The sequence below is a fragment of the Vanacampus margaritifer genome, chromosome 13 (genome assembly GCF_051991255.1).
Source record: "Vanacampus margaritifer isolate UIUO_Vmar chromosome 13, RoL_Vmar_1.0, whole genome shotgun sequence".
NCBI classification, from domain to species: Eukaryota; Metazoa; Chordata; class Actinopteri; order Syngnathiformes; family Syngnathidae; genus Vanacampus; species Vanacampus margaritifer.
Genome location: NC_135444.1, coordinates 14,330,259 through 14,345,933, shown reverse-complemented (window position 1 = coordinate 14,345,933; position 15,675 = coordinate 14,330,259). Strand labels below are relative to the sequence as shown.

At 37.7% G+C, this 15,675-nt stretch overlaps 2 protein-coding genes across 2 annotated transcripts in view; one reads left to right on the top strand and one right to left on the bottom strand.

Annotated features, from left to right (window-relative positions):
* The window catches only part of polrmt (polymerase (RNA) mitochondrial (DNA directed)), a 43,080-nt gene extending 40,816 nt beyond the window's left edge, over positions 1-2,264 (top strand). Inside the window, exon 21 of the mRNA XM_077583829.1 lies at positions 171-2,264. Within this exon, the coding sequence (XP_077439955.1) occupies positions 171-220 (50 nt within the window). The 3' untranslated portion in view covers positions 221-2,264. The remainder of the gene's footprint in view (positions 1-170) is intronic.
* Positions 2,265-4,105: 1,841 nt separating this feature from the next.
* The window catches only part of hcn2b (hyperpolarization activated cyclic nucleotide-gated potassium channel 2b), a 28,918-nt gene continuing 17,348 nt past the window's right edge, over positions 4,106-15,675 (bottom strand). The window contains exons 5-8 of the mRNA XM_077583830.1: positions 15,053-15,199; positions 13,476-13,716; positions 11,566-11,730; positions 4,106-7,286 (exon numbers count right to left, since the gene is read on the bottom strand). Of these exons, the coding sequence (XP_077439956.1) occupies positions 6,409-7,286; positions 11,566-11,730; positions 13,476-13,716; positions 15,053-15,199 (1,431 nt within the window). The 3' untranslated portion in view covers positions 4,106-6,408. The remainder of the gene's footprint in view (positions 7,287-11,565; positions 11,731-13,475; positions 13,717-15,052; positions 15,200-15,675) is intronic.

Below are 15,675 nucleotides of genomic sequence, written 5' to 3'. Positions count from 1 at the left end.
ATCTCTCAATCGTCAAACCGGTAATTGGCCCATGTCTAGATCCAACATTTCGAAGATTTTCACAGTCATATGTTAAATTATTAATATATTTATTACCATAAATATGAAATGAATTTGCTGTGTTTGTGTGGACACCGAAACCCCAAGCAATCCGTGTCTTTCTTCTCCAGGGGACTTCGATCTGAGCCAGGTGAAAGAATCCACGTATTTCTTCAGCTGAGCGGCGCCAGTGAGCCCCCACGGGCGGTCTCGGCATCGATTTGGACCCCGCCCGCTTTCAGCTGCCTCTCGGTCCACGCATGTTTGGCACCCTGCTAACGAGCAGGCCACTTGTGCGCGAGGGGGGCGGGACGCCGACAAAGACTTGAATCAAGGAAAAGCGGCGTTTTGGTAACAAAATGAGGAGAGCGCCGCACTCGAGCTTCTCGAGTAGCCGTGATTGGCGGTGTGTATGCGGGCAGGCGGGTGAGGAACCCCCCGTCAAGTGTTGACCTGCCATCATCACCATCTTCATCTTCATCATCATCATCATTTCATCACCATCCATCAATCAGGGACTGCAAGCAGGTGGGTCGTACACAGCACATGAGAGCATTGGATGCAACCCTCTCTGCCGTTCTAAAAATAAACAAAACCTCAGAGGAACTGCAATTTATGGGGGGGACACACGGAGCATATTTAGAAAGAAAAATAAATTATGCTATGAAAGAGAATAAAGTTGCTTTTACAAAAAGCAGGTAGTATCATTTCAAGAAAAAAATAAATACTACTAAATAACTGCGAACTACTGTTACAAGAAAAGTATTTGGTGAATGGCAATGCTTAAACTGAAGTCAAATCATTTCTCCCCCTCATAAAACTTGTCATGTTTTGATTGTTTTTTGTTTGTTTGTTTGTAAAAAAAAATGAATAATCTCATATTAAAAGAAAAAATATTCTCCAGATTTTATGAGAATAAAAAAAAAAAAGTATACAAGTATACAAAAATATTATGAGAATAAAAAAAAAAAAGTATACAAGTATACAAAAATATTATGAGAAAAACTCATTATATGTATGGAAAAATGTCATATACCTTTTTTTACATTATTTTTTTCCAGCTTGTAATATTATAATTTATCTCGAAAGATTTTCTTCTCTTGTAAAAATGTGATTTATAAATATACATTTTCAAGAAAAAAAAGCTTTCAGGAAAGAACACATTTAGATAAAAATCGGATTTATTTATTTTTTGTGGATGGAAATTTTCTAATTCACAAAATCATTTTTCCTCAGAATATGTTTACTTTAAGTTTGTAATATTAAAAGAGAAGAAAAGCATATGACTAAAATCAAATTAGAACAATACAATTTCCAAGAAAAAAAAATTCACTTTTGAATAAAAAAATAATAATACTCTGAAAAGTTTTTTCTTTAATTCACTCAAAATTACTTTTTGCATCTTTAAATTTCAAGTTCAATCTTAATTTTAATTATTCATCCTTACTTTAATTAATGTTGGACTTTATTTAATCAATTAGTCATACACTCCAAAAACAGTCAAATAGTAACCCAATTATGGATAAAAAATGGACCGATCCACTTTCTGGATTGTTTTATACAAAATGACCCCATTTTTTGACCCAAGTAAAGGATCCGTCTATTTTTGACCCATAGTCGGGTTATTTTTGACCCAACTGTTTTTAGAGTGTAACAAATGAACTTGAACTTCATGTAAAAAAAAAAAGACTATTTTCGCCGTGGAAACCCCCCCAACTCTTCAAATTAGGACTTTATCCTCTTAAAATAGTAATGTTAGTCTCGTAACAATTCTTGTAGCATCATTTCTTGTTTTGTTTTTTTTCTCCATCCTGCTTCATCATGTGAGCGTGTGTGACAACTGTCCCAAAACAAAAAAAGTGTTGTTTCAAGTCAAAAACACAAGCTTGTTCTATCCAGATGTCGTCCTTTCAAAGGCCTCTCAACATTATTATTATTTTTTTTTTTTTTACCTTGAGCATTTAAAAATAGCACAAGTGGCGTGCAGACGACACTTTTAAGAACAACCTGCCCAAATGTGGAGACGCCACTCATACTGTGGTTCCTAATAAACGGCTCGAGTCGTTGAGTTTATACGTCGAATCGATTTTATATAACCGTGATGATTGCTTGTTTATGACGAGAATTAACGGTTTTATAATCGCAAAATGTTATAACGCTCAATTGAAAGACTTTGTTTGTGTGTTTTAGCTCATATTAAATGAAAAATATATTATTTTTGGAAATGTGCCTCTCGGAATGATTTCTTTAAGCAAAAAAAAAAACAGACTGCCGTATTCACCATCACATTCCTTTATTGCGTTAAAAAGTTTTGCAAAAACGAGTCACATGATATTTGTTGTGCTTTTCCAACATGCTAAATCGAGTTCCCGGAACAGGAAGCATTGGAAATCACAATGACTTTACTCAACTAACACTTAGTTGTATTCTTAATCTATTGCATTGATATCTGGAGTATAAGGGACAATGCATTTATATTGTACAGCCACACACACAAAGAATATATGATGTGGAGACTACAGTATAATGCTAGGCACTATGTAGGTATGCACAGTTTGTGATGGGATTGCAGAGTGGAGAAATCATCATCATCATCATCAAAGGAGGTTGGAATAAATAACATTTACTTCCAAGAAATCTCCTTGCATGTAAGACACTTTGCATTGCAATGCGTCGCTGCCAACAGTTAACAGCTGTTGTTGTTATGTTTGCAGTGGTGGAAAAGTCGAGAGAAATGTTAGCTTGAAATTCGCCAGCGAATCTGCATCGTCCACAGAATGACAGCAAAATTGGCATTTTGTTCAATCCAGGTCATCATTAAAACATAAGACAAATAGAATGACGTACAAATATTCCCCCGTGCACCCAAAAATTGCCAGATTTATGCAAATTTCTCTCTTAAGTTCAACAATCGCTAAAAGAAAAAGATCTTATTAATTATATTTATTTTATTTATTTATTTATTTATATTTTAGTATTAATCGACTGATTACTCAGTTATCGAAGTTTTATTCTCCCAAATAAAAAATCTATATTATTAGTTTGTTGAATTTAGATTAACTCATTTGCTCCCAAAAACGTATAAAAACGTTCTATTTAATCAGTGCCATGGTCCCAGAAACGTATTTATACGTTTATGTTTTTTATACAGTAGGCTTTGATGCAGCCTCTGAACTGAAGAGAGCTGTTAACGCAATGGTAGTTATTACAAAAACGGCCATCAGGTGGCAGAAGAGTATAAGAGATCAACCAGGGCCATATTGCAAAAAAAGCAGTTTTCCCCACAGTTTTAAACAAATTTGTGAATAATGATGAAACTTAACTATATTCTTATGCTAATTGCTGCAAAACAGCAACAGATCAAAATTTACTTTTTTTCCTGATGAAAGAGACTTTCTTTTGGTAGGCTCCATGTTTTTATAGCAATAGAAGACAATCTGTGGGCCTTGCAAAATCAGTCAAAATCCAGTAAACCAACCAGGAGCGAAGGCGGTTGCTTCAGCGAAAATGGCTGGAGAGTGAATGAGTTAATATTCATTTACCACGATAACATCATATTATGACGAAGTAGTTTGTCGGATTTCGTTGTACAGCGATCAAGGTCTTGTCTCATCAATTCCTTTTATAACTATGAGAAAGTTGTAATATGACGAGAAGAAACTCGTGTCGTCTAAAATATTTTGTGTTGTATGTTATTTTCATAACTTAAATTTTATGACAAACTGGTTATCACAGAATTATGAGGAACATTTTAACTTCAGGAGAACAAAGTCTTAAGATCAATAATTTAATTAAAAATCTGTCACAAAAATTTGCATGGTGTCCATTTTAGTGCTTTTTGTAACGTTTCACAGCGTAACTGAATGCATTGTCATAAACATTTCTGCAATTATTTCTCTATATGCAGTCAGTGTGTCCAAAAAAAAATAGATCTTTGGTTTGATTTATTTTGTATCTCAGTAGAACTACTGAGTGTTGTCGTTTTGCAGGGAGTGTTTTGAAATCTTGGGGATTTATAGCTTGCTGTATCATCTATCAATCCCCCCCCCCCCCCCCCCACGGTGTACACAGCCTTAAGTTAGTTAGGTGAATACTTTCAAGCACCCAAAAATAGATTCCACTGGGGCATAATTTAGGCATAAACAAAAAACAGATACACAAAGTGAACAAAATGTTCATTTTGTCATCATCATCATCATCATTGGGGGAAGAAATCATTATTGGCCCAAAAGAATGAAATCTTGAGTGGAAGGAGAATAACGACAGTCCCGAGCATTTTCCTCTGTCATTAGAATGGAACTGAACGGAAGGTCTCATCCAATGGAGAGATGGCGCTTGCACACAAATTGGTGGCATCCAGTGAACTCTGATTGGGCCGTTAATGGCACGATTGAGCCGCCACTTAAAGCCTGAAGCGCTTGGCGGTGGATCCAAACTGTGTTTACATTCCGATTCCGATTCCGATAGTGTAAGATTGGATGAAATGAATTGCTAGGAGTGCATTTTTAGGATTGACTTAATTATGACAGCCAAACTGAAAAGAGTCGTTTGAGTTGCATTATGTATGAAAAGTGCTATATGAAGGTTGTTTCGATTATATTAAAATGATTTCAAAATATTAGGAGTAAAGGTTGAATTTTACATGTGGAAAAAGTCATGAGTTATGAGAATGAATTCAAAATGAAACAATAATTGTAAGAGGAGGAAAAAGTCATCATTTCATCAAAATAAACCCAACAAATTTGAAATCAAGTTCTTTTTTTCAAGATAGAAAAAGTCATTAAAAAACTTAATTTGTGGGGAGGCGTTATCATTTACTAGAGTAAATTCAAAGTATAACGTCATCAGTTTTAAGAGGAAAAAAATGTCAATTTTGTGTTGCAATGTTATGAACATATAGTCAAAGAATTATAGGTAGTTTATTAAAAAAAAAAAGAAAATAATTGTAGCCATTATAAGAAACTATATTACCATTATTCACTCCGCCGCAATTTCTGAGGAAAAAACTCACAATTTTTAGTCAGTCAAATTACTAAGAGGAAATGTAATATGTATTGTAATATAAAGTCAGAATATTGACTACTATATTTTGCAAAAAAATTGTAATATTACAACAAAATAATGTTGAATTATGTGAGAATTAAGTTGTCATGTTACAGAAATAAAGGTAAATTGTGAAAAAAACATTGAAGATGTCATTACATTAAAATATAAATCACCAATCTTCATCAGTAGGAACAATTTAATGTGATTATGAAAATGACTAGAATACGTTATCTGAAACCACCTGTTATTGGGTTTATTCTTCAATTTTTTTCTTTAGTGTGGCCCTTCATACTCCTTTCCTGATTAAAATATGATCCTCCCCTAGAAACTCTTTCATTTTGTTCCTTTGTAGTCAACTACTTCCAGTTCCAACAAACATTATCTGGCCGCCCTGCTGATTGAATTCCAATATTGACTGACTGACCTTTGAGCTACACTGCTAAAGCCCCGAAGGAGATCAGAAATCTGTTTTTCCGCCTGAATGTATTGTTAGGCGGATCACGCAAATATACTTTATTCTAACAGGCAAGGGCTTAACGTACATCAAAGTTCTTACCATTGCAGGACCCATACTGGGAAACCTATGACGTTGAACACATCAGTTCCAGAAACTATGAATAATTAGTTCCATACTTAACCACTTTAAAAAGTAAAAAAACAAAAATGTTTTTTTTAATCGGGTCGCGGTAGAGTTTGAGTCTCAGTGGTGTGTTCAACTTTTGAGGTTCCACAGCATTTTAAAAACAATACATTTAGGGCTCCATTTTTCGTGTTTTCTGGTGTGAGCCGCAGTATCAATCTGCGCAGGGGTGGGTTAGACCAAGTTTGGTATTCTATTTTTTATTTTTTGGGTAGGTACTAGGTACTATGCCCTGAATCAACTTACATTTAATATATTGGAATCAATCAATCGACCATCATAGATTTGAGCCTAAAAGACGGACGTGTATAATGAATGCTAAGGGCTCATGTCCCTATGATAGCATGGCGCTTAAAGCTAGCATAGTAAAGCAGAAACCCAGAAACAGTTTCCCGTTCAGGTTCTTATTCTAGTTCTCAGTCAAACAAAGTGGATACAAGGATAGTGAGGCATACAAAGAAAGGCGAATTTGGAAGTGTGCTACTATGCTATGCTATCATTCTGTGCATTTACTTTTGTCTGTGGGTAGAAACAACTCAATACAGAAGATTCCCAAATTAAATACTGTATCAGAGTCTACTTCTGCCAATCACTCATTTGCATACATTCACACTATCCCACTGGAGTTTCCTCGTGTTCCTCATATCAAGCCCCTCGTAAACTCCACAAGGCTTCCTTCGCGATCACAAGTTCGAGGATAACCGGGATCGGACTTTAATCTGCTCCGTCTCCGGAAGGCTCACGATGGAGTCCTTCTTGGGTCGTACCAAGTCCCCGACAGGTGTTCCCAAGGCGAACCCGACACCCGTCCCGAAGGCTCCCACTGACAGCTGGTGGGGTAGCACGATCCTGTGCGGTACCGCACTGCAGACACCCGCATGACCCGATGGGGTCTGAGCTGGTCCGATGGAAGTAGAGGAGACTCGGGTGGATGGCGGTGGACTCGGGACTCCTGGGTGCAGCCCCTCGTGTGGCAACGAGGGCTGAGAGGCCGACAGTGTCCTGGTGTCCTGGCTGAGGCTCCCCATTGGCAAGGAATGCGTGCTCTTATGCGTGCTGGGTCGGTGCGCAGGACTTGCCGCGTGTTGCTGGACTAAAGACAGTTGGGAGCCGGTGGCGGGACCAGCCAGGACGCCGGACCCATATGGGAAGGATCGGGGGCTCTGGACTGGGGGACCGGACATGACTGGAGCGAAGGCACCAGAACCGAGGAGCTGTGACTGCAAAGGCGAGCCGGGGCTGGATACATTCTGCAACACCTGGAATCGCCTCACCATCCTGGGGGACTGCAATGTCCCGCCGCCCAGCGAGTTCCCTGGCACGGGCGGGCAAAGGCTCATGGCGACAGCCTGCTGCAAGGTGGCGATGGCGGAACCTTGGGAGGAACCCGTGTGCTGAGGCGACGTTACGGACAACGGCTGCGGTCGCGGCACGTCCACCTGCTGAACCATCTCGCGGTCATATTTGACAATCTCTTGGATCATCTCGTTCTCGCGGTTGTTGAACACCCCCGAGTTGAGATCGTGCTGAACTTTGTGCATCAGGATGGAGTTCTTCTTGCCTAAAACCAGAAAGAAAACACAGTAGACTTGACGCTTAGGTAACGAACGCTTCTGTGGTTCAGAGTAAGAGTTCACAAACTTTTTTGGGTCCAGTCACGTAGAACCCTTTTGATACTGTAGACCCCATGAATTGTCTTTTTTTGTACTGTAGCGGTGTTCCTTGCGAGCAGAGCAGAGGTTGTAAAGTGTAAACAGACATGCAGTAAAAACCAGAAAGGTCCTCTGACCAACATGGCGGTAGCTGACACAGCCACATCATAAACACAAACACAATTTTTGAGAGTAGCATAAATTGCCTTGGGCAGTCAGCCATGGGCTGTTTCATCACGTCTCGAAATGATATAGCCAAGGTATCCGATCTGGTAAATTTCCATTACAGATGAGGTACAAACTGAAGTCGTAACATTTTACTTGTAAATCTGTGGCGAATGTGAACGAACGAACGTACCATATGTCTTCCCAGAGGTGCAAAAGTCCTTGGAGGACGTCGACCCTTGTCTGTCTTTTTTTTTTTTTTTTTTTTTTACATGACTTTCAGCAAAACAGATGGGTTTACCCAGGGGAGCAAATGTAGAAAATGCCAAAGAGGCTGTTGATGAAGAGGTTTCACCAATGTTTGTTTATTTTCAAGCCAAGAGATCAGTCTTAGAGGTGTTTTTTTTTTTTTTTTCAATACAGTATGTCAGGGTTAGGTTTAGTATTTATAAAAAATACTGGCACAAGAGACCAAACTGTGTTCTGTATTTTTAAGCGATAATACTCTTATTTAAACTATGTAAGAAAAAAAAAAGATTCGTTCATTATTGGATTATGAGTACACGTGATCATTTGATTGAAAACATACACGTGCGTACGAGAGGAAACATTCAGCAAAGCTTAAGTGAGTAAAAGATACAGAATGAATTCATCCAGACCTTTATCAGGGTCATTCAACCTAAAGGTTCTATTAAAAGAAGCCTCTAATAATAATAATAATAATAATAATAATAATAATAATAATAATCATCTTGAATAAAGAATTCAATTCCCACAATAAGATAATTTGCTTTCATTTGCCTTGCTGGAGTCAGACCAGAGAACAAAGCTTGACAGAAACATAATAAGTGCTAAATAAGTGCTAATTTGATTCTATTTACAATCACAACAAATAACATAATTACACACACTAATTCAAAAACAAAACCGGGCTACAAAATGTTTAGGGGCAGGTTAGGGTTAGTTGGATGTTTGCTTTTGAGAAATCATCTTAAGTGCTTAAGATGGTCTCCTGCCACTGTAAATTGATCCCGGATATCCCCCCGTCACACGGTTGTGGTGTCCTTGAGCAAGACGGGATACCGCAAACTGCTCCCGCGTGTGCCCACAACAGTGTGTGCTGACTGTCTCCGTTACCGTGATGAGTCAAATATAAAAATGATTCTTTTAGGAATAAAGATGATTGTGTTTCTTTAAAAAAAAAAAAAAAAAAGTGCAAGAGTTCAATGGAATTAGACCTACCAAGGTGAAAGAGGAATAAAATTATTTGTCCTCTTTGCGTGTTCCAAAACTTGAAGACAGATTTAATGTAAGAAAAAACACCTTTGCAAAAATGATTTTAATCTAACAGAGATCTCTGGACATCGTGACAGTCTCCAGACATCACATAACAGGTGGAATTTCAGAGTGCCGAATGTGTCTCTTCCGCGTGTAAAATGGCTTCTTATAGTTAAAACCGACCGCCTCTCTTTCATTTGTAGACAAAACATACTCTCTGGGTACTTTTCCATGAGCGATGGAAAACAGAGTCAGGGGTGCGTGCTCGAAACAGATTCTGTTCTCAAGGACCAAATGTGTTTTCCCACAGAGAAGGAACTTCTAGATCAAATAATATGTCCCATCTTAAGGTCAAATTATACTGAGTTCAACACTACTTGCTTTACACGTCTATAAAACCTTTCAACATGGTTAATATAAAGAATTAAGATGTTAATAATGTAGAACGATGGTTAATATATGAAAATAAATAATTTAAATGTTAATAATATCTAACAAAGGTTACCGGTACGATCACTAGTAATCTGTAATCAATAATATCGAAATACGTTTGAATTGCAGGAACTGATATTTTACATTTCACTCCCAAACATTGTTGGTCCGAGTCTATGAATCCAAATACCACATTTGTGTGTGTGTGTGCAATGTTGTGGTTTGACAGCTGTATGGATCCTCAATAAGCATTCATGCTCACAAATGCTTGATGGTGAAACCTTTGAAGCGTGTGGCACGCTTTGAAAACAGACGCTGATATTGGAATATTGTTAACTTGTGGCGATGCATTGATTGGGTCATTATTTTCCAGTCTATTCAGATTATGCATTCTTGGTGCAGCTGCCGTTTGATGTTACAGACACACACGGGGTCCGATAACAGAAGGCACCGAGGATGATTATCATCCACTGAGTGCACACAGAGAGAGTGTTTTTGGTTGATTAGCGCTTTAAGCACACCCTCCAAATACGAAAGCTGACCGGCAAACCCCTAATGTGTGGAACGTGGTTGCTATGGCAACAGATGGGAGGTGAGAGGAGGCGGGACTTTTTTGCAAATATGTAAAGGGGAGCTGCCGCATGAAAGGGAGCATTGGGGGCATTTCTGAACACGGCCATGACTGTTAATCTACTCCCAAAGTTTGTGCAACGGATTGGCAAGCAAGGGCGGGGAACTTACTTAGCAGGCCTGCCATGAAATTCTTAAAACGGACGAGAGAATGTCCTTTCTTTAGAATGCTTTAAAGAGACGCGTCAATGCTAACCCTGAACTGATATTCTGTACACGTATTTGAAATGTAGACTTTAAGACAAAGAAAAAAACATTGTAATGTACTACTAATACATCTTTCCCTTTATGAGGTGTTAAGTCGCATGAGAACTGCTCAAATGCTAACATGCTAACAGTCAGTACGCTAACACCAGGGACTATTTCTATTGTGTCCACTTACTGAAAATCATCCTTGAAATCCATAGTTAACACGATTTGTTATGTTTCAGATGAGTGTACTAAAGCTGTTGATAAGAATTTTATATTGTGCCCTATATTAGGTATTAATTCGAATGACAATTTATCAAATGTTCGCTAACATGCTAACAGCTGTAAAACAAAGAAAAAAATATTGTAATATACTACTAATACATCTTTCCCTTTCACGAGGTGTTTAGTCACATGAGAACGTCTCAAATGCTAACATGCTAAAGTGTTTAGTCACATGAGAACGACACAAATGCTAACATGCTAACAGTCAGTATGCTAATGCAGAGGGCTACAGCGTTCTAACAGTTTGATAAGAATTTTATACATGCCCCCGATATTAGGTATTAATTCTAATGACAATTAATCAAATGTTGGCTAATATGCTAACAGTGGTCATGCTAACATACAGTAAGTAGAAACCTGAGTATAAAAAAGGGAAAATGTGCTGAATGACATTTTGACATTTAAATGGTTTAAAGTGTTTCAAAAATGTGGAAGGACGAGGTACAAAATGTCTCTGTTAATCTGGAAAATTTTCAATTTTGTCAAAAGTGGGGATTTTTGGCACTTCTGAGATGTGAAAGAGCGGAATAGTTTGAATCGGTTGAGAAATGTGGAACAATATGTTACATTTGTAAAATTTTGCCATTCGTTTCAATTGAAAACGTGAAATTAGAATTTTTTAGCATTTAAAAAACAGTTCTCAAGATGTCATGAATAGGATGAACAGTTTGAAGTAATAGTTTGAAATGATTTGAATCGGTTCGGAAATGTCCAGTTTATAGAATTTCTCCATTCATTCCACATGGAAAATAATTTGAGGAAAACGTGAGATAGCTCTCATTTAATGAATGAGAGAAAAGGTGTGAAAAATGCTAAGAGGGTGTTTGAGTGCCGTGACACGTCTAAAGTGATGAGGGGGGGGGGCGGGGGACCCCCGCCTGTGAATAAATTTTCACGCTCCCTTCATCACACATCGTCGTTATTCATCACAGCTGTCAGTTAGCGCCGTGAATCCTTATGCTTCGTTTCCTCTTGTGAATAACTCCCAAGATTTTATAAAGACGCCACTCTACCCGTGTCTTCATCATGTCAAGGAAGCGAAACCCTTTGGAGCGTAAATTTTCTTCCCAGACACTTTTCTCTAAAATTATGATTCTTTCAGACATTTTCAGAGCAAGCTATTAAATGCATGACAATGATGGTGGTCCCGAGATTTGCACGTTAGTGGTTTCCACGGGCGAGCTCAATCATCCAATCAAATGGACTCACCTATCCTGTCCAGCCTGTCGATGGCGACCGTCTCGAAGGCGCGCCTCATCATGGGATATTCTTCCAAGACCTCGTTGAAGTTGTCCACCGAGAGCGAGTACAGGCGGCAGTACGTGTCCGAGCGCACGCTGGCTGTCCGGCGGCCACGAGTCAGCAGGCAGATCTCTGGAGAAGAGAAGGACAAAAAATGAAAAGGCAGGGTGGAGACGGATTCATTTTTAATTTCAACTTTACTCGTCATACACGGCAGTTAGAGCGACAACACTTCCTGACCCCCTATCAGCTGACTAACCAATCAGAAGCTAGTATACTTTAGGTAAATGCAAATGAATGACGGAGAGCAGCAGATTCGACACATCAACTTAGATACTTGTACAAAAAAAAAAAAAAAGTATAAACGTGTAAATAATAATTCTGGAAACACAAATGTACAAGTAAATATAGATTTCAACAAATTAACTTAAATGCTTAGGGTGTGGACCTTCGCAAAGTGAGCCGTCATTGTTGCTGGCCGTACCCAACGCTTCAAACAGTAAAAAAAATAATAATAATAATTCCGTACTGAATTACGGAAGCGTATTGCATTCACTTGGGGAAAAAAAATCCTGTTTTTCTGGCAAATTTTTTTGAGGGGGGCTTTGTTTTTTTGGAGTATTTTTTTTCTGTTTTATTTAATATTTTTCCCTGTTTTTTTTTGTATTTTTTTTCTGTTTAAAAAAAATATATTTTCTCTGTTTTTCTGAATAGTTTTTTTTCTGTTTTTCTGAGTACTTTTTCCCTGTTTTATAAAATAATTATTTTTCAGTTTTTCTGAATTTTTTTTTCCCAGTTTTTCTGAATTTTTTTTTTAAGGCGTTTTCCCTCAGAGATTAGAGAACAGGCCACAATACAGTATACACATTCAGGTATCCGCGCGGGAAAGTGTCCGCTTCCGCTATTAGCGAGTCTGCAACAAGTCACTTGGAGTTCAGAGGTAAAAAAAAAAAAGTTTAAAAAGTTTTTTTTAATAAATGTTTTTCTGTTTTTTTTCCTGTTTTTTAATATATATTTTTTCAGGGTTTTTTTGAATACTTTTTTTTCTGTTCTGAAAAAATATTCAATAAAACAGAAAAAAATATTCAGAAAAACAGAAAATTAAAAAATATATACTCAAAAAAACAAAGCTCCCCCCAAAAATTTGTCAGAAAAACAAGTTTTTTTTTTTCCCTAAGTGAATACAATACGCTTCCGTACTACCCCTGGTGTAGTCCATATAGTACAAAAACTTAAACCAAAAAAAAACTAAACTAAAACAAAGCATTTTTTTGAGAAAAAAAAATTTAACTAACACAGTTGCCCAAAAAACTGACGTGAATTTAAAAAAACAAAAGGCAACAAAAAATGACTATTGTGAAAAATCCAGCCATGACTATCGCGAGTGTGCGGTTACTTTGACCTGCTGCCTGTGAATGGCGTCTGGCTGACAGGCCGCCTTAATGGAGCACTCGCTATATTTGGAGACGAGCCTGCTAAGCTCCATTACGTTGACTTTTTTTTTTCTCCCTCCTTTTTTTCGTCTTTCGTCTTCTTGTACGACCCGTCGTCTTGACAACCGCGTGTCAAGATCCCGTGGAGAGCGTCCATGTGCGCACTCATGAAAAGCGGGCGAGACATGACAAATGACCACATCATCATCATCATCATCATCATCATCACCATTGTGTTGTTCTAATGGGCTGCACCTGCTGCATCAAGCCACACGCTGACATGGCACTTTTGCTTATTCATCGTACCTGTGCTTCTACTTGAGTACATTTTGAGTACTTTTGATCCAATTAGCGGAGTCCGGCTTTCAAAGCAAACACGGCGAAGCAGCACTTAGCTGTTACGCCGCAAGCCAATGGAATGAGTTGCCATGGGAAGGCGCCAACCTCCAAAGTAGGATCCGTCGACCAGTTTCATGCCAACGCTGCCTTTGGTGAGCACGGTGACGGCGCCGTGCTGGATGAAGTACATCTTCTTGCCGATGGTGCCCTCGCGCACCACGTAGTCGGCCGGCTGGAAGACCTCGAAGCGCAGCTTGGTCAGCATGGCCGTCACGAAGTTGGGGTCGGCGTTGGCGAACAGCGGCATGGTCGCCACCAGCTTGCGGCAGTTGAAGTTGACGATTTCCTGACAAGAGACGAGCTCGCTTTGTTACCAGACGCGGGCGCAACTTGGAAACGTTTATGCTCTCCAAATTGTGACTTTGAATATTTTTACCTAATTTTCGCAATTGATGACTTTATTATATGACTCAATTCTTGTACAAGATTATCTCTTTAGTGTGATATTTTAATTTTATTTTGTTTTCACCCCTTCTTTAAATGATGATTTTTTGGGCTGATATATAAGATTACAACTTTTTGTAATACTTGTTTTTCCCTCATAGAATACTTTTCTTTTTTTTTCACTTTTAAAATTTCACACTATTTCTCCTAAAATGACCATGTTTTCCATGTAATTGAAACTTTTTGTGTAAAATATGTTTACGTAATTTTTCCTTTCAAATTACATTTTCAATAATATTAAAATTTGCTTATGAAGTGACTTTTCTGCAAAACTCTAGGTTTTTATTTAAATATTGCAATTTTGTTTTTAATGGATAAGTGTAATATTGGACCTGTTTCTTGTCAAATTAAAAGATGTTTTATTTTAATCTTGTTTTTTTGTAATATTTTTTTCTGTAATACTGCACAATTTTTTTAAAGAAAAAAATCTGTTATTTCTCAGAATTGTAAAATTGTGACTATTTTACTTCCTAATTTTTCAATAATTTTATTTCCTTATGATTTTATTCTCAAAAAATACATTTCTCCACCACATAATATTAGGCATTTATAAAAAAAAATATATATATTATTTTGCCTTTATATAGAATATTACACTTTTATTGTCCTGAAATGACAGATGATAAATGAGAATTAACCCCCCCCCCCCCCCCCACACACACACACACACACACACCCCATTATTTTGACTTTACTGTCATATTCATATAATAATATATAATATAATAATGTAATAATTTTCCTCTCATTAGCGAGGCCTTGGTTATTCTACTGGATAATTTATGAAGTACATTCAACAAGAAAAATGAAACGTTTTATATTTCCTGTATTTTATCTTGTATGTTAGATTAAATATTTTATAGATTAACAATTATATTAATACGCTCCCCTTTTACATACTGTATACGGTATTATGCGCATACATAATACATCATTATTATCCTTAAAAATAAAAATTTGCATTCATTTTTTATTTTTTATTTTTACCACTACAAGCATACAAAACGCTTAAATACCGAACCTTTAATTATAACTACTTGACTAAATTAACAAGTGACATGAGGTGACAGTAGATGTAAATGTATTCAAGCAGCATGCCAGTAAAGACTGACTGTACTTTATAATTAGATTCAGTGTGTGTGTGTGTGTGTGTGCGTGTGTGTGTGTGCGTGAGCTACCTCTCTCAGAGGCTCATTAAGCTCCTCCAGGATGCTCTCCTCATCAAACATCTTGCCCTGGTACCGGTGCTCGTAGTAGTCGTGGATCTTCTGCCGGAAGTCTGCCGGCAGCTTGTGGAATGACATGTACTGCTCCACTTGTTTATACTGAACGCCGCCGAGAGGAAGATAAGAGGGGATGAGAAGCGAAACCACTTTTGTTCACCGGGACGTTTATGTCACATTGACGAGCAGAGGAACATATAAAAAAGAAAAAGAAAAGAAGAAGTGATAATGATATTCAGGCTGGAAACGCGGATCCACATGACAAGCCCGTGACCTGTTTATGCCTTCGAGCAATGAGCAGAAACATGACACCTGCTGTGAGAAGATGCTACATAACGCCATTATGCCCCCCCCCCCACCCATCACTACCACATAATATATTTTTTTCATTGTTTCTTTGCTATAGTATACTATAGCAATATTTTCTATACAGTGGGGAAACTCCGAGGGTGTTTATTTTTCACAAGAGGAGAAATTGTACACAGCAAACAGACAATTTGTTATACTTTTATATTTATAAACAATGGCTGAATTTAATTTACTGTATACAGTATATAAAAGCAAATGTATTTATGTTA